At 44.8% G+C, this 19058-nt stretch overlaps 2 protein-coding genes across 6 annotated transcripts; one reads left to right on the top strand and one right to left on the bottom strand.

Annotated features, from left to right (window-relative positions):
• The first annotated feature begins 169 nt into the window (after window positions 1-169).
• LOC122374640 (proteasome subunit alpha type-5-like) lies at window positions 170-18480 on the top strand. 5 transcript variants are annotated; one of them, XM_043353494.1, is made up of 6 exons: window positions 170-468; window positions 8646-8722; window positions 12938-13091; window positions 13503-13675; window positions 14745-14906; window positions 18140-18480. In XM_043353494.1, exons 2-6 carry the CDS (start codon window positions 8654-8656, stop codon window positions 18302-18304), a joined length of 723 nt encoding a protein of 240 aa, XP_043209429.1. In that variant the 5' UTR covers window positions 170-468; window positions 8646-8653; the 3' UTR covers window positions 18305-18480. The 5 variants fall into 5 exon arrangements, with proteins under 5 accessions (XP_043209429.1, XP_043209432.1, XP_043209431.1 ...); XM_043353497.1 differs by having other exon boundaries at window positions 297-318; XM_043353496.1 differs by having other exon boundaries at window positions 317-384.
• Window positions 2686-5793, bottom strand: LOC122374639. Its single transcript, XM_043353492.1, has 2 exons — window positions 4684-5793; window positions 2686-3655 (listed from the first exon to the last, which is right to left on the bottom strand). The coding sequence occupies exons 1-2, from the start codon at window positions 4763-4765 to the stop codon at window positions 2787-2789; spliced, it is 951 nt and encodes a 316-aa protein (XP_043209427.1). The 5' UTR covers window positions 4766-5793; the 3' UTR covers window positions 2686-2786.
• Window positions 18481-19058: the final 578 nt, after the last annotated feature.

Genomic DNA, 19058 nt, shown 5'->3' with positions numbered 1-19058 from the left:
GAATACATTTTTAGAGGTCAATTGTTATGACAATTTGCTGATATTTGCCGTACAGTCTGCCTTTTGAACAGAAGTTGGAATCTTGATCAAAAGCTCAGTTGCGTAGGAATTGTCGACAAATGAGGCTTATCCAGGAATATTAACACATCATATGATTGATGATTTGTTTTTTATTTTAAAAACTTTTTAATCGCTCAATGAATTAATGAATAAATTAGTGTTAATTGTATCAGAAAACGTTTTCAACAAAATCTTACAAAAAACTAAATTGGCCTCATGACAGTTAACGCTGCGCATGTGTTACATTTCCATTGCATGGTGACTTGCTGTTTACACCTTCAATTTCAATTTACCCCTTGCAATTTCAATTTACCGGCAATTTGTGTGGGTATCATATTTATTGAAATACCGGAAATACATATAGGTAGCCTTCGGAAATACCAATCGGGACTCCCAAGGACCTGCAAAGTAGGTTACATTTGGAGAGTTTATTCATCACTTGCTGTTGCCTGTTGGTGTCAGTGTTGGGTATTTCGATTATTGTTACCAGTTTTTTTTTTACCCAGTTCATTGTCATTATTTGTATTATATGAAAAGTTAACACTGCCAACAATGCCAATATTGTTATGACTTTCACTTATTTGCTACCCATCGGCAACAATTACAAAGGCTATAATATCGTCACGGTTCACCTCAGTAGGCGGAACTATGGTCAAGCGTACCCATTTTCGGGAACGCATTTTCGTTCCCATGTTTGGGAACGATAAACCCAAATATGGGAACGCCATGTAGGCATTATTTAAAACAAGAAAAAGAACTGTTAAATGACGTCCAAAAAATATAAAACGATCGTGAACCGCCTGATAGTTGTCTCAATATTGTTGGGAAAGAGTTTGATATTGTAAGGCCCATCGTAGTTTCAAATCGTTCCCCTATTTCTAAAGCAGTCCATCACCCGGGCCGCGAGCCCAAATTTGGGAACGCTGTCGTACACTGGCGCTGCAAGCGTTCCTTATTATGGGAACGGCGTACCCAAAATTGGGAACGATTTCACCGACGCCTTTCAGGGGCTCTTTTCATTAACAAGCATCACGTCCAACGCCGCAAATTATTGTTAACGCAACAATCATCAGATGACCTTTCCGGCAAGACCGTTGCATGTTTCGCCCGGTCTTCTGCGCTTTTATTCCCGTCGATCTCGCAGCGGGCACGCCCCCCTCTGCAGGATTACGTAATCCACAACGCTCAGCGATGTTCAACAAGGTCTTCCATACCTATATCCACCGTCCGCGCCGAGGGTGGAGACATGTCAAGCACCTGTCTGCTAATCACCGAGAGTTGACGAGCACAAGAAGTATCCAAAAATGGGAACGCTGAATATGTTACACCCTCAAAACACCTAGTCCCAATGAAAATCTAGTTTTTTCCTTTCTTAATGAGTGTAAGTGGCAAAAGGCCTGGTAGGATGGGCACGACGTATGATCGAAATCAGCATAAAAATTATAAATAAGCCACACAGAGCGACCTATATCAGAGAAATTCCCCCAACCGATCATGCTTAGAAACGCCGAAGACAAAAACCACGCTCATGACACTGCTTATAAAACAACGCTAAACAGCTAGCATCCAAATAAAATATGTCTTTCAGGGCTGATAAAATACAGCTGAATGATTTTAAACCACTGAAACTGAGTTTACAACAGTAGTTCGGTAAAATCACTGACGTTCCACGCGGTCGATCGCCCCGACACCAAATGTCAACAATATTACCTCGGGACTGTCCGCGTGTTCGCTTGCATATGTCATCATCTGGTGTCGCTAGAATGAAACTTCATAACCAGGCGAAAATTATTATACTTGACCTCAAAATGTAAAAAATGCTTCATTTTCCTTAAACTTGCATGTTAAATGTCGTATAACCCATATTTCCACCATTCTGTCATTTTTAAAAAATCATTAAAAATATCATTCCACGGTCAATTTCCTTGTTCCACGGTCAGATTAAAGATAACTTTATGGAGATTTAGTAGATACTTAAATCAGCGTGCACTTTTTTGAGACGTGATGCACTTTTGAGTTTTAGTGGGCGAACGGCCGAAAAATTGCCTTCCGTTCTCATAAATGGGAACGCCCGTTCCCATATTTGGGAACTCCGTTCCCAAAAATGGGAACGTTCCTATATTTGGGTACTCATGACCATAGTTCCGCCTACTGACCTGTAAGATGTCAGATCATTGAGGTGATGACATTTTGCAACTGCTGTTATGCATCGTCTGTGATATAAAAAAGAGGGAATGAAGAGGTGAATTGATACTGGCTTTCATAATCATGAGGGGGGTGACAAGGCTTGAGTACAACAAGCTTTTTGAAGAAAACAGGAATGAACATAAGGGCATTGACATGACAAGAAACTGAAAGTAAAGGAGCCAGATACCTACAAACCAAGAACAATGGGCAATGGCCTTCACAATTTGCACAGTACAGCTTTGGAACTCCCTGCTGCAAGATGGGATTGCTACTGAAACTGATCATAGATTCATGAAGAGATGACTGGCACTCAGCACTGGGCGCCGTCACAACCATTCCTGAGCAATTTGTCTTTGAATCAGTGTCTAGTACCTATGACCAATGTGGGCACTGGGCACCAAATAGATCAGTGTCTAATCCTAGTCCACGAAACCTTGAACTTGAACTTGACGGTTTTGAGGAATTGCCTTTGCAACGGCTCCTCCTTTTCTTTTTAAACTTTAACTTAAACTATCGCGCTATGAGTTGGTACGGGGTGCTTAACAAGTATTGAGCTCTTTTTGCCTTTTAGTTCTTAGGGTCCACATGCTGTACAAAATCTGTTTCTTTTCTTCCATATTCCTTCTTTCCTTATCAAATAGAAATCTCATTATAACTTCTTCTTTGTCTTCCAAGTATGGCTGTTGTAATTCACGATGATTCACCCTAACTTCATTTAATATTGGACATTCTAGCAAGAAATGATTAATATCTTCATTTTCCGCTTCACACAAGGCACAGTTCGTTCTTTCTTTAGTAAACTTCTTCCTTGCGTTCAGAGGGAGAGTATCCGTCCTCGCTTGAAAGAGGATTCTTGATTGCGGGGTGTTGTCATAAACATCATCCTCTTTTATCTTCAGCTTCCATCTCTTGTATACCTTCAAACTTGTTTTAGTCTCTACTTCCTCTTTCCATCTTTTATCGTCCCAACTAATCATCTTCTTATTTAGTTCTTCTTTCTTCATGTTTCTAAGGTCGCCTTGGTTTAGATTTAGGGTTTCTAAGTGTGTGATAATCATCCTCGCCCATTTCGTACCCTTTTCTTCTAATTGAGTTTCTATCACTTCCTTCAATAGTTGGTTATTTCCTTGTAGAGTGCTTCTAACATACTGTAGATGTCCTTTGATTACTCTTGTTTTCATCGCCGAAGCTCCAATTTCACCTCGGAGGGCACAGTTGGCTGTGTATTTCGGTGCACCAAGTATCTGCCGATATACTCCGTTTTCTATAACTTCCAGCTTCTTGACCTCTTCTTCTGTTACGTGGAATATATTGACACCATATAATATGGATGGCAGAGCAAGGCTCTTCCAGAAGGTTTTCCCTATCAGCAGTTTGTTGCAACTTCTTGCGACCACCCCATACGTCATATTTGCCATTCTTTGAGCTTTTTGTATCATCTGCCTTTTCTGCTCTTTGAACATATTCCTCTGATTTCCGATCTTCACACCAAGATACTTCAACTTGTCTGCCGTGGGTATTCCTTCTACTTCCTCCGGCTGTTCTTTACAGTTAAATATCAATACAGCACTTTTGTCTTTGTTTATATCTAGACCACACTTCTTACTCACTTCATTTAAAACTTTTATCAGTAGCTGTGTTTCTTGCAGTGAAGCTGCCAGTATCAATCCATCATCCGCAAAGAACAGTATTGGAATGTAAAACTTCTCGTTTCTGAAACCAAGAGTTGTCTTTTGTATTTCTCTGGTGATTATATATGTGACAATCTTGAATAAGGCTGTGGAGCCGGTACACCCTTGTCGGATTCCGCTTGTCACGTCCAACTTTTCTGTTGTGTCATCATTCAAGCTGATAAGTGTTGAGTCGCCTTGGTAAATATCTGCTACGGCATCGATAACTTTAGGATGAATCTTATACGTCATCAAAGCACTTATCATCTCACTTCTTTTCACTGAATCGAATGCTTTTCTGTAATCGATAGATGTAACATAGAGTGGGGTCTTTCTTTTGTAGCTTTCTTCTACACAATAGTTCAGTATGAAGAGGTTGTCTTCAATCTTTCCCCCTTTCGTGAATCCAGCTTGGGTTTCAATTACAGCATCATTTTCTCTCAAGTGTTCTTCAATTTCATTCTTCATCAGGGTCATGAACATTTTGTACGCTACATTTGTAAGTGCTATGGGCCTTAAATCCTTCGCTGTTGGGCGTGGCACCTTCTTTATCATTCTTGTCTTTGATGTCTTCCAATCACTCATTTTCCTGTTTTCTCCCACTTCTCTCTTCAGACAGCTTGTTAGTATCTTCACTCCATTCCTTGTTTTAAGGAGTGCTTTGTACATCTCTGTTTTCAGTCCATCTGGGCCTGCTGATGTCTTGCTTTTCATGTTTTGCACACATCTCTGAACTTTTTCTTCACTTATGATTGGTTCAGTCATTGGCTCCAGGCCTCTGGTAGCAGTTTGGGCCATCTCTTCATGATCTTGTAGTGGTCTTCTGACATTGCTAGATTGCTCCTCATTCTCTAATGCTCTGATATATTCATTTTTGCTTTCTTCATTCCATATCTGACTTATATCATTTGCATGCTTTTGGTATACAGTCTTCCAATATCTTATAAGTTCTTCCTTTTCTGCTTTTTTCCCCAGCTTTTGTCCATCTGAGGTGAACAGGTTTGTTTCCTCATTCTTTTTTAAATCCCTTCTCCTTAGGCTATCAATGTTCTTCCATAGAGCTTTGCTTTTGTTTGTGCTGCATTTTATTTCATTGGTTATCTTCTTCTCATGTATACCCATCTGCTCCTTGATCAGGGATTGTACATGTCTTTTCTGTTTCAGATACAATATTTCCAATGCCTCGACTTCTTCCTGAGATTGGGCATTTCGCTTTTTCCTGTTTATTTCTTTTCTTTTCTTGATTTCTTTTTTTATTTCTTTTGTCATCCATGGAGGTTCTTTCACTTGTACTTGTGAGTTCAGAACTCTCCTTATATATCTGGCTTTTAGCTTGTCTTCTGCAGTATTTTGCATAGTTCTATTTAACATCTCCATTGTTTGCATCTCTTCATCTTGTACCCTTCTGCATACTTCCTCTGCAAACTCTTTCAGTGCCTCTTCATCAGTCTTGTAGTATTCTACTGTTTTTTCTTTCCCCTGGGAGAAATTGAGATTCTTACCATCTGGTAGCCTCATGCTCACAGTGATCATATTGTGATCTGAGAGATCAAACTTTTCTCTGTCTTCATCTATGTTCATTTCTTCAAACCATTTGTAACATTTATCATTTACTATTACAAAATCAATCACACTTTGCTGTTCTTTTCTCTGCCATGTTATCTGTCCCTTGCATCTTTCATCCATGTTTAGTAAAATTAGTGCATGATCATTCATCCATTCAAGAACTGTTTTTCCATTGTCATCTTCTTTTTGCTTTCCCAGTCCACTAATGTGTCCGTTGAAGTCACCTAGTATCATAAGTGCTTCCTGCTCTTCTCTGGTTTTCATAATTATTTTCTCCACTTCCTTTTTCATTCTGTCATTTCGTACTTTGTCTTCGTGTTTGTTAACAACAGAGAAATAAACTATCACTATATACATTGTTTCTCTAGCTATATCCACCTTTGCACAGAGAATATCACTGCTTGTAGTTTGTACCTTCGTTACATTGAAGAGATCTTTGGATTTGTACATAAGGAGCAAACCGCCTCCTTTCTTGTCTTTCATGTCTCGCATACTATCAACTTTATTTATGCCCTTTGATAATTGGACTTTTTCATATTTTTGCTGAGTTTCCGTAAGGCATATGAAATCACAGTCTGTTTGTAGGAGCTGTTCTAGCTCTATCACCTTTGGTTTTGTTAAACCTTGCACATTGACTAAATTTATAATGATCCTTTTCACATCTCTATCTTCTTTCTTTTTTGATCTATCTGTTTTTACTGGCTCTCTCTTTGCCTTTCTCTCTGCACCTCTCCCTCTTTCTTTTGTAGCTTCCCATTTTTTATGTACCATGTGTGATCACCAGCAGCTCTTTTGACCTTCAGTTCTTCCCTCAGTCTCATGTCCTGGTCTCTTTCCATCTTTGTCATATCTCGTGATATGCCTACTCGCTTTTTCCATGGGTTTTCTTCATCCTTCAGATTTTTGGCGCTTGCCAAAATGTTCTTCTTTTCACTTTCATTTGTAAGTTTCACCAGCAGGGGACGTTTTCTTTCACTTTCTCTCTTTCCCATTCGGACCACACTTTCAATCTTGACGTCTGTCACTTTCAGGGATCCTTCAAACAGGTCACAGCACTTCACCATGTCATCGGATTGTCTTTCTTTCGGGTCTTCTTTTGTTGACTCGGGTACATTGTAGAGCACAATGTTGTTCTTTCTTTTGTTCCGTTCTTCAAGTTCTTCCATGTGCTTGCCCATTTCATGTGATACCCTTTCCAGAGTGCATTTCACAGTTTCTTCTTTGAGTTCGGTTTTGAATAGTTCCCACTTGTCTTCCAGCGACTGGACCCTTTTCTTGAGATCTTTGTTCTCTGCTGCCAGTGCCTTGATTCTGTCATCCAGTTGTTTTATTTCCGAGCGACACATCTTACAGAACCATTGCTCTTCTTCATATTTCTTCAAAATTTTGTAGAACTCGGCACTCAGGCTTTGGCATCCAGCGTGATACCATGCGCCACATCTGTCGCATTTGATTCCATTGTCTCTCTCTCTTACAATCTTCTCACATGTTCCACAGTTCTCTTTCTCATTTCGTTCACTGTTATCTCTTTCTCTCATGGTTTATCTCTCATCTACTTCTGGAGTAGTAAGAAGGCTTTTTAACTATTATAAGAGCTCAATACACACCCCTTACCTTTGCGCGATATCCACCCCTCCCTCTCCAACCATATCCAACCTGGCTTAACCTATATCTCTCTGTATTGTGCAGCTCTTTGTCCTGCAGCTCCTGTCTCCTAAGTCGCATCATTTCTTCTCATCAAAGTTCTTTGGAAGTTTTAAGCTTTCATTTTGCTTGGTTTCAATTGTAGCTGTTCTTCCTTGTGTTTTCATTTATTCTTTGCATATTTTCATCAAATATATTCCCTTTAAATTGTTGACTAAATTTTTGTCCACCCAAATCTTTGGCAGCAAAGAGTTGTTCATCCTACCACACCAGTCAGTATCTATGACATACCTAGTCTGTACAATTTGCATTTTGTGACCCCCTCATCCCCCACACCTAGCTTGCTTTTGCAAGCTATTTTGGAATGTCCCAGAGGCCTGCCATCATGGAGTTAGATCCAACAGGATCCTGCCCTCCCCCCTTACTAAGACTATGAGATGGCACTCTCCAGCCTCTACCTTGTGATGATGGGGGTGTGGAAGGGTGACAAGATGTTTGCCTCAACAGTCAACCCAGCCACCAGCATATGAATGAATCCTTATCCCTTCCTCCTAGGTATGTGAGATTCACTACAAGTCATGTCTAACACCCCTTCTAAATGTCCAGTCCAATCACCATGATAGGGACCAACAACCCCAGCATCACTTACCTAACTATATGGAAACTCGGTGTAGGAATGCCAATGACAAAAGGCTAGATGTTTTCCTAAGCCAGGAGCAGACAGCTTATTTTCCCCACGGTCCAACCAGGCCAACCACCCTACTAATAACACAGTTATAAGACTCAAGGGATAGTAATTCAATCCACACTTCTGTCATACTTCACTGCCAAGTTGAGGGCGTCATAGCCATGGGGGTAATGTTGTTATGAAATGGACAAACATTCATGGACGAAGGTTTGCAGAGGAAGATTCGTGCTTTCAAATTTATTCAAAGAAATGCATACCCCTTCGGCTGAACATCCACGTACATGGGTGAAGATTTGGGGTCGTGAAGATCTGCTGATGAAGAATTATTGAAGATCTGCAGACGAAAGATTGCTTAGAAGGAGAAATATGATGGGTGACCAAATGCGTTACGAACAAATGTGGAGATCAGGCCAAGCTATGTGGATACAGAGAAGTTTGGAAATAACAATATGGATACAAAGGCGGGAAGAAGATGAGCCTGTTTCAGATGGCAATTATGATAATAAGTGTCATTTTGAAAGGTTGGCGTTTCAGGCAATGTTTCTGAGATCCTCTCTAGTGGCATTGTTACACATAGGTATCCAATATCATAGGTCGGCGCTATCATGAAAAATTATAACATTTTTGTTTGTTCCTCAGATTTCCTTAGTCTCCGACTCTCCTGCCTCCTCTGTTCCTCTAAAACAGCAAAAGCATTGCTGTTACTCTGAAGTCTTGTTGATGCTATATGTTTTGATATACTGCTTTGATATATTGACGAATATTCGTACTTCTAACTATACACTATCCACTATCGAATCCTTACTAACTGAAGCGCCCGTTTGTTCCAGCGTCAGTCATGTTCCTCACACGCTCTGAATATGACCGCGGCGTCAACACCTTCTCTCCCGAGGGACGACTCTTTCAGGTGAGTTACAGAACGCCGGTCGCGCTGGGCGGGGCGGGCTTCGTGCCGAAGGCGAGTCTATCGATAACTGTATCGGTACCTATATTAGTAACTCCTAGTTGACATGTTTGGAATGATGAACCAGGAGGCATTTTGTGTGTTGTTACTTTATTTTATAGTGATATGATAGCTCACAGTGGTAGCTAGCTTACTTCTCTCGCCTCACGTCTGCTCTGTGACGGTGACTTGCTTCTTTTTCTGAAGATCCCAGCTTTCGTAACGGAGCTTTTGATACATATGTTGAGCGTCGAAGTTAGATTCGGTATCAGATAAGCAATTACCTATTTAACCAAGTGTCAGTGACTGCATTTAACGTTTGACTTGAAGACAAATGTATTTGATCGGTATCGAGTCTTCTTAGAAAGAAGGTGCGACGATGGCTATTGGAGCAAGATTTTATTAAATTATATATTATATCTGCCGACACAAACTTGGTCACACTGAATGCTTCTTCTGTTGCTGGTGTTGGAATTAGCCTTCCATCGCCGGAAACGGGCAAACTTACGATCAACACACACCTATCTATAAGGCGAAGACTCATTGTTCGCAACCTTCAGCAACAGTTTAAACGGACTTGCTCGTATACGCTGGGTAAGGGCATTTGACCTCTCGAGCTCAATAGTTCGTGGAAGATGCTCGATGCGTTGTTTCATCTTGAGATGGTTATGTGGAGGCGTCGGGTAAAAGCGGATATGTGTTATGGTGCGCCCCACATAGAGTGCCCGTCTAATCCAGAAGGCTATGGGTTGACAGTCGTTACCGCCTATTCGGGTGGCTCTTCAGGCGCCCGCTCGAGGTCCCGGCGCGCGATTGTCCGCTGATCTGAAGGAGAGCGACAGTGTTATGTGCTGCATTCAGATGTCGCTCTAACTCGACACTGGTCGTAGGGGTCGGTTGGAAATACTGTGCGCCGATTGTTTGCAAGAAACTTTTTTTGTTTTGCTTAATTATACAAGCAAAACAAAAATAGATGTAACTGAAGTTCAAAGCTACCTGGCATTGAACCTTGCCGTACGCTCATAAAACTATGTGAAATGCACTTACGATGTTTATCGATATCCTTTTCAGTTTGCCCTGGATTATGTTTTTGTGTTGTGTTTCCATGAGTGCGCAGTTCATGCTTGGAGTTCCATGTGGCTTGTTCTAAAACAGTGGAAAGGGACAGGAATGAACGATAAGTAGTGATTGATCAATCGGGCCACAGTGAATACTGTATTGGTCAGGGGTGCGGAGCCGGAGCCGGAGCCGGCACATTTTGCCCGGAGCCGGAGCCGGAGCCGCCATGGCATTTCACCCGGAGCCGGAGCTGTCTGAAATTTCCACGGCTCCGCATCCCTGCGCATAGGGGATGTACTGAGTCGGAGCCGGAGCCGCCGGAGCCGGACCATTTTACTCGGAGCCGGAGCCGGAGCCGGAGCCGCCATGACATTTCACCCGGAGCCGGAGCCGGAGCTGGAGCCGATTTTTTTTTTCTCCGGAGCCGGAGCCGTCTGAAATTTTCACGGCTCTGCATCACTGGTATTGGCTATTTTCTTAAATTTAAGCCCACTGTTCGTCGTTCGCTCTGAATTATACTGAGCGCTTACATACTATCGTTAGCTGCAGTGCCTGCAGTTAGATGCGTAATTATTCGCATGTTGTCGTTTTTAGATAGAAATAATCATTCCCATAGGCGGCGAAAGGTTAATGGCAGCTGGAGCTCAATTAATTCCGTCCATATTATACGTAATCAAACATGCTCAAATATGCCAGGATTAGCTTAGCAGCGCCGATGCGTTTAGAAACGTATCGTCCTTTGATGTTGAACAAATTCCAGGCTGCTTTTCAGGCGTGTTTTCATCGAACTCATCAACCATGCCTTATCAGCTTATTTACACTTACAGCTGCTGGCTAGTTACCGTGCAATCTTATACAGAGTAGATGAAACACGATATGAATCTGGCTGTGATTTCATAAAGTGAATAATTTATTCCGACATTTTGCGACACAAGTATTTATCAAAGCGATATCTGAGCACACTGCCACTGGTTACGATGGAAAGTGGTTTAGACCGTTAACGCGCTGCGTGTAATTGCCGATTCGCTGGTCGTATCCCTTCGGTGTATTGGCGACTCTTGGCCCACTGATCCGCTTTCGAGCACGGTCTTTCCTGCACGGCTCTGCATAATTTATTCCGACATTTTGCGACACAAGTATTTATCAAAGCGATATCTGAGCACACTGCCACTGGTTACGCAGTCCATGGCAGGTGTAGATTGTAGAGCACTAGTCGTGCATCGCATCTTTTACGACATTGGGCGCATCTGTTCCCCGGGGTTATATTTGGCATTGCTGTGTCTTGCCCGTAGACCCCGAGATGTCGTCCGTTGTTTGCAGCAAAGACAGTTGTGTCGTCTGTTCACTGAGTCGGGTGCGGTCTCCCCGTGGGGTTACGGGACCGGTCGGTGGGCACTGGGCACCCCTATGTCGGTCGCGCCCCGAAGCGATGGTGGCAGGCTAGTCTGATCGTACTTCTGTCAATTGTACGGTGTCCTTTTCGCTCGTCTACCGGGCTAGAGAAGCGTTGCCTGTCACACTACTTCTCCAAACCACTAGCAAATGATGCATGGCCGAATAATGGCCGAATAATGGCTCTGCTATCGGTGTGGTATTGCTGTGGATTTTCCTCAAAAACACCCTCGTACTCGCCAATAGAACCTAATCTATATGGAGAACCTACGTTATTGTTTGACATTTGTTTATAAATGCTGATTATGCTCTAGTATTTGGAAGCCATTGCCGTGGCATCGTGCCGTGGTATCGTGTTCGCGTATTCATCTCTACTACAAGTGTATCTTGTTACTGCTGGGCACTGGAACCTGACTGCCGGCCGTAGCTCGATAGCTAGCATCTCTGCTGGCTGATAATGCATATATACTCTGGTTTCCAGTGATATGTGTGATTTGTTCCGAGTGCTATGGGCTGTATCGATTTGTGCGGGGATCGGGCAGGTCGTGCTTACTTTTCTGGTTCGTATGTGGCAGCTTCTATCAGTCGCGTAATAAGCTAGCTAACTACATTCTTTATGCTTAACTATGATAAATTGGTCCGCCTATATAGTAATGACTCCAGGACCTGATCACAACGCCATACTGTTCTCTTTACGAGAAGTAGGGGAAGGTGGGGTAAGACGGCCCAGCGGGGCAAGACGGACCACCAGCCCTCCCGGCTGAACCGCTGCTGGTATCTACTGCTTTATGCACTCACTATGTTTGTTTTCCTTCGTAACAATGGCCACCTTGAGCTCATGCTGCTAGGATGCATAGCTTTTGAGTTATTGAGAAAAATGTTGTGTTTCGTCAAACCGATCTAATATAAGAGGTCTACGGGTGATTCAATTACGGCGCCTCTCTTGCATGATTAGTTTCTATTTTGCACTTAACTGTGAAGAACAAAGTTATAAACTTAGTTATAGTCACACTTTAGGAAAGTCAAGGTCTTGCAATGTTGGGCTATTTGACATATACGTCATGATAATGACAGAATTTAGAATAGGGGCAAGACGGACCACCGTGGTTCATCTTACCCTGTGGTGGTCCATTGTACCCTGCATATGGGAAATTCTTTTCCAAAACATTGACACAAGTTTAAGTAAGCTAATTTTTCAGGAAGGAGTCTTTGTTGCATGTGAGCCATGCCTGCAAGTGCTCAGTTAGCATGCATTCATGCCAAACGACAATCAACACACATATTCCCAGCTTTTAGCTGCACTTCAATCACACATGAGTAAAGAATAAAGGCTCATTTTGTTATTTTACCATTTTGGTTACTTTTTCTTACAAGGGTACAGAGCAGAAGTGTAACACACATGAACGGATAGCAGGCACTGCTGGGTGGTTCGTCTTACCCCACGTTTTTTCTTGTCTGAGTTTTTGACATGTCCCTCTTTAAGAGCATCCACCACCTAGATGTCTTTAATTTGAAATTTAGTCTTTACACATATCAACAGAGGAAGGATTGAGCATTCCGAAGACTATGAATAATATGAATTACGAGAGCAGTGTAGCAAGATATGCGGCCTCAAACCTTAGCTGGTCCGTCTTACCCCACCTTCCCCTACGGTTACCATCACCAGCATTTTGTCATTCTCACGAATAGTACGATCACCACCACCAACCACCATCCCGTCCTTCTCAGGTCGAGTACGCCATCGAGGCCATCAAACTGGGCTCCACGGCGATCGGCATCCAGACGTCGGAGGGCGTGGTGCTCGCCGTCGAGAAGCGCGTCACCTCTCCTCTCATGGAGCCCACAACACTAGAGAAGATCGTCGAGATCGATAAACACATCGGTAGGTGTTCAGAGACGCTCCTGGTTGGGATTGAACGGAAAATATATGTTTTCTTTTATTATCAACGTGCTAGGCTTGTCGTGGGAAATAGTCAGTTAAGCAGTGACTCGCTTTTAGTTTTGAGGATTGGCGTCTTTTCGTATCGGAATGAATGATGCTCTACTCCAAACAAGTTTGAATAGTATTTTCAACTGTCATGTTTAGCTGCCTCATGAGTCTTCAATTAGGTATCATTAGTGATTAAACATACTAAGTTAGGTACGCGCTCAGTCAGAGGAGCCGTGCGCCGTAGCCGAAGCCAGGTGACCCGTACTGATTTTGTTGGCCCGTGCTGATCGCTTTGACCGGTATGCAAGGGTGCGACCCGGTGACCCTCTCTGACCCACTTCTGACCCGCTGCCCGTCCGTCAGGCTGCGCCGTCTCGGGTCTGATCGCCGACTCCCGGACCATGATTGACCGGGCCCGTGTGGAGGCGCAGAACCACTGGTTCCTCTACAACGAGCGCATGAAGGTCGAGTCGGTGGCGCTGGCCGTCTCCAACCTGGCCATCCAGTTCGGCGACGCTGACGCCGAAACTGCCATGGTGCGTATCTGCCCCCCCCCCCCTCCTTCTACAGGAGAGGGTCGAGTGAGTATTGGACAGAGGGTTCATGGGCTATTGGACAAGCTTGAGGCTAGTTTGATAGAAAACATCGTAGGCCGGTTTGCAAAACACGTTTTCTTGCGTTGAATTTGTTCAACAATGGAGTCCTGATTTGCAGCTGGATAATGTGGGAAGCAGTCGGAAATGGCTGATACTCGCATGTGTCTTCGCATGTGACCGATCTCTTGTTACATTCTTCAATACAAATCGTCGTTTAGCCTAAGAATGCTGCTTTTTATTGACACGAAGCGCCTGTTTATCTTTATATATGGAGCCGGTCAAATCATCGTTTTTTGTTGATGCTTCTCCGCAGTCTGCGCTGCCGCTTTTTTGTTAGTCTAAACTGCCCACTGTGATTCAGGAGTAGCACCGGATGGCGCGTGACTGGGCGCTGTGGGCGACATGATCTTCCCCTCTGCCTCTTACCATATGACTTTTTTCTCTTCGTGTGACCCTCGACTGACCGCGCTCCCTGAGACCTAGACTGACCTGCCTGTGAGCTATCCCCTCTTCCGGACCCTTTGACTTAGTTATTATGACGTCTCCGGTCTCATTGACCCTCTGACCCCGGCTGACCTCTCTGTAACCCATCGTGACCTCTCCATGACCTTATGACCTTTTCTTACCTGCCTGAAAGCTCACTCTTCCCTGTGACCTAGTCTTACTTGCCTGTGACCGTGCTCGCTCGTCTAACCTATCCTGACGATGGCTACGTTTCCATGGCACAATCTAAGCCGATTTTGAAAAATGGATTTGCTCCATCATAGCATTTAGGCGTAATTAGAAATGTGAATATAGGATTAGGTGCTAGCTAAAACCATATATACGCTCATTTTTTTGTGAATATAGGATTAGGTGCTAGCTAAAACCATATATACGCTCATTTTTTTGCATAAGGTAAATAGTTTCCGAGAAAAACGTACGTGAAATTTCACTAAATCGATTTAGACGTGTCATGGAAACGTAGTGAATATGTGACTTTGTCTGACTCGCCTGTGCTCTCTGCCAGTCGCGGCCGTTCGGCGTTGCGATGCTGTTTGGCGGTATCGATGAAAATGGCGCCCAGCTGTACCACATGGACCCGTCGGGCACATTTGTGCGGTACAGCGCAAAGGCCATCGGCTCGGGTAGCGAGGGCGCACAGCAGAGTCTCGAGGAGACCTACCACAAGGTGAGAAATATGGAGGGAGGGAGGATTGGAGCTCAGTTGGTAGAGCAGCGGACTCAACGTAGTGAGAGCTTACTTCTCGACTTGACATTTTACGAAACATTCGGAATCGGAGAGGGACGGGTCAGTCTATTCAGTCTGCAGAACACCGCGCCTACTCTTGGCGATAACCTTGTCTAGGTTAAGACATCGGTGATCAATGATCACCCGTTCTTAGTGCTGCTTATTCTAAATCCAAACTACTTGAGGTGAACGGACAGTGGCACGCTCGTCCCTCAACTTGCAACAGTATCTGAATGTTCGGTGGTGCTGAATAGCTTGCCGGTTTGTAAGGCTTTGCTTGTGCTGTATCGTTTTCTTAGAATCCTCAGCTGTCTCAGTTGTGTGTTCTTGTGCACCGATCGCCCTCTGTCAAAGGGCCTTCTGATCGTTGCTTCCATTGGGAGTGTGCAAAGTAAGTCACCTAACAACGGGGAGAGGGTAAGGATGATCCGGTGTATGACACCTGTTTAAAGGGTTCCTCGAATAAAGGATAACTGTTGTAGCTGGTAATGTGCCTGCCCTTTTCGAGTTATTCATCCTTGCAAACACGTAATGTTATAAGCAGTTGGATACAGCCGTCAAAATGCGTTTTCAGTCTTTTCCCCTAATGTGAATGTTTCGGGAGCAAGTTATCAGTACTGTTGAGTTCGTACACCAGCAATGGATTGGGTTGGACTGCCTCAACGTTGTCAGGTCTATATACGCTTCATTTGCCCGTTGACCCTCTTCTAAAACCTGATGAACACCCAGTGGGTGATCTTTTACCGTCTACCTTCGGAGTTTGGGAGTTTTGGAGAACTAAACGTCAGTCTTTGCAGTTGAATGGCGGCGCAGTCATATGAAATCGTCACCCAAGGTCAACGAAGGGCCTTTGGTGACGAAAGTGTATTGTGGAGGACGCCAGTCGCTCCTCGGACAATAGATGCCAATGTTTCAATGGAATTAATGCAGTTTAATTGCTTCACGGCTGCGTCAGGGGATTAGGGTTCTGTTGTGTTTCATTGTGGAATAATGCGATGAGCTTTATGCTTTGTGTTGTAAATAACCTCGTTCAATGCATGAAGCGCCGGGAGAGTTTAAATCGAGCGTGAACTTCAGATACTAGCTAGGTAATTCACGACAATGGTGTCCAACATGCTCGTTGTTTTAGGAATGGCTAGGTGCCGTTTGTAAGAAAGATGCGCGAATTTTGGATCTGCGTGCTGTTATTTTATGCGATTTTTAGTTTAATGCAAGAGTATTTGTGTCTCAATTTTCCCTTTCGATACGATCGTCACCCTTTCTTATATTTTAACGATGTGCAGCATGAGCATTTAGCGCGACGGACCGCCGGAATCATCCCTTTAATCATTTGCCGGTAAAACGGAGCTCTGTGGAGCTTCGAAGAAGCTTCAATGTTTCAATGTATTTGTAAACCGTCCTTGCCCAGGTGTATTTCGTAAGCCACATGCCAATGACCGGTCCCGTCCAAATCCGTACCGCCAGACCTGCCCCGCTCCTGTACTGATTATCGCAAAAGGTGTTGGCGTGTTCAGTCCCGTGCTGCCGGGCGACTCACTCAGCTGGGGACGGGGCGGTGTAGGCGGCGGCGGCGGCGGCGGGGCCGGGGGCGGCCGCCGCCCGTCGGTCCAGACAGTGCCGGCCGAACCAATCTCCCAGAGATGGTTGACGTGTAGGACGAGGGACGGTCCTGTCGTCGCGGGAACAGGCCCCGGTTGGACACCCTGCTGTCGCGTCGGCTTTGTCCGCGGGTCCGTGTTGGGGTGAACACTCCCTGCGCGCCTAGAATTGTGTCTGAGGAGAACCAGGGAGGTGTCGGTGTAGACACGCACGGAAAGTGGAAAATTCGTAATTAGGTAACATAGTGAGAGGGCCAACGCAAAATGATGGGTCTTAAGTTTTATTTCCCGTTTTCTTTGATCAGACAAACGGAGACAGGAAAAATCAAGGCCATTGTAATAACAATGGCTTTGATCTGGTTTTCAAAGATATTCTTTCTGGTTATTTTGTAGTTTCGAAAGCAATTAGCCAAAAACGTTATCAACGACAGTGATTTTTGCACGAGTTTACTGCCGTTCTTTAGTAGCGCCCCGGCGACGGAGACAGGTATCCCCCCCCCCCCCACCCCACCCAGGCGTCTCACCACCCCTCCCGTCGTCTCGCCATCCCTCTCCGGCCGCAGGGTCCGTCTGGTCGTGACCCAAACTCAGTGACGCTGCCCCTTCGGCGGCGGCGACATTAAGCCGACCGGTGCGGCTTCAGTGGAATAGACCGGTCGCCGTCTGAAAGGCCGGTCTATTTGTGTTGCCGCAAGCCGTGGATATTGCCTACCTCTCCGGCATTCTCGAAGTGTGCGTTGCACCACTTGCAGTCCCCGGGGGGGGGGGGGTGTCGGGACACGGGGGGCAGACTCCAGTCGCAGCGTGACGCACCTTGGGCTGGAGAATGCGCATTATAGCGGGACGCTACTATCGAATCACCTGTCTTTATTCTAATCGCGTGTCTATTCACCTGCCAACGCATAAACAATCACCGGTCCCCGCGTTGGTTGTGTTCTCGCTATCCGATCGTTCGTTCCATAATGCTCCATTCCCGTGATATTCATACGGTTTCCGGTTGCGCCGCTGCTAATGACTCGTTGGGATATTGCTCTGGTTTCGTCTCTCCCACGGACGGATCTCGCGGTCGTTAGTCAGTTGTGCCGACTGGGATTGTCGTCTAATGCGGTGTCATCACTCACAATCAGCGGGACGGGGCGGAATCCGCGGGGAGCGCACGTCCCGGTCAGTTTACAGTTGGGTACCGCTACAGCGAACTTGCAGACATTCGCCCACTGTCTGCCGGCCATGGCAGTTGTCACGCACCCAAACTCCTGCGGTAGTCGTGGGCGGTAATTTTGTTTTATGGATCTTTCCTGAACCAACTGTACCATCTATCACGACAGGTCACTGGTGTCTATGTTTTGCAACTCAACATGGTCTTCGTGAATTTTATTTCATGTAATAATGAACCAATTTATCATCACTGGTGTCGACAAATCTGATCGCACTGACTGTCGAGCACAAATATTTCCAGCACTTTGCAGAAATGAGCAGACCTTTCTTCAAACCGCTTAAAATGTTGAAGAAGAAAAAATAGCAAACGTTTCTATCTGTTGCATCACCGCTGACCCGCCCTCTCGTCTCTGTTCCCAGTCGATCACGCTGAAGGAGGCGCTCAAGTCTGCGCTGACCATCCTGAAGCAGGTGATGGAGGAGAAGTTGAACGCCTCCAACGTCGAACTGGCCACCATCACACCCGAGAACAATTTCCAGATGTACTCGAAAGAGCAGCTCGAGACGCTCATCGCCAACATCTGAGCTGTGTGCGACCGTCACGTGACCATCTGAGGTGTTTTGGGGGACTGTGAAGACTCACACTGGCTGACAGTGGCTCGGACCTATATTGGGTCGGACTTGGGAGGTGTGCTCCCAGCGCCTCGCACGTGTCTTGCGTTGGAGTTCCGTTGACGCCGCTAATACATTGTCCTGTCGTACGGTGTGTTTGGGTTTGTGTTTGTTTGGTGAAAAAGGGGCGATATGCTGAAGGGGAGCATGGTCCGATGGAAAAAGTGCGACGGTGGAGGGAATCTGAGGGTGGCAAGTGACGGGAAAGGTAAAAAAGTGCCGTAAGCTCATGTGTGCGGCGCTTGGTAGTCTGTAGATACAAAAGTACCGGTGCTGAAAAATGTGCATCCAATCTAACAAAACGATTATTGGGGATGTCGATGAGCGTAAAAAAAAAAACATTTTGCCTCTAACAGCCATTTCATGTAGCTGAGCTTGAGCCAATGCTCTTCGATCCTATTAACGGCATTTTTAAGATTGAGCTTTGGGTGCTCAGCCATCTGTGCTGATGGATATTTTACTAGGTATCTATCGACAAAGAAAATGCATTTAATTCAGTGATGAGGAATGGCCGTCCCGCTTCAGAAGTATTTTAGTTTTAAGTATGTTTTATCTTATTTAATGAAGGGCGCTTTCGCTTAGCCTTGCACGAACCAATTGGGATGGGCTAAAAATTGGAATATCGTCACATGCATCAGCTTGTCCCGAGAAAACATACACGAGAACC

This window comes from Amphibalanus amphitrite, unplaced genomic scaffold (assembly GCF_019059575.1).
Source record: "Amphibalanus amphitrite isolate SeventyFive unplaced genomic scaffold, NRLGWU_Aamphi_draft 001686F_arrow, whole genome shotgun sequence".
NCBI lineage: Eukaryota > Metazoa > Arthropoda > Thecostraca > Balanomorpha > Balanidae > Amphibalanus > Amphibalanus amphitrite.
The sequence above is the reverse complement of the archived record's forward strand: the minus strand, read 5'-3'. Positions and strand labels throughout refer to the sequence as shown.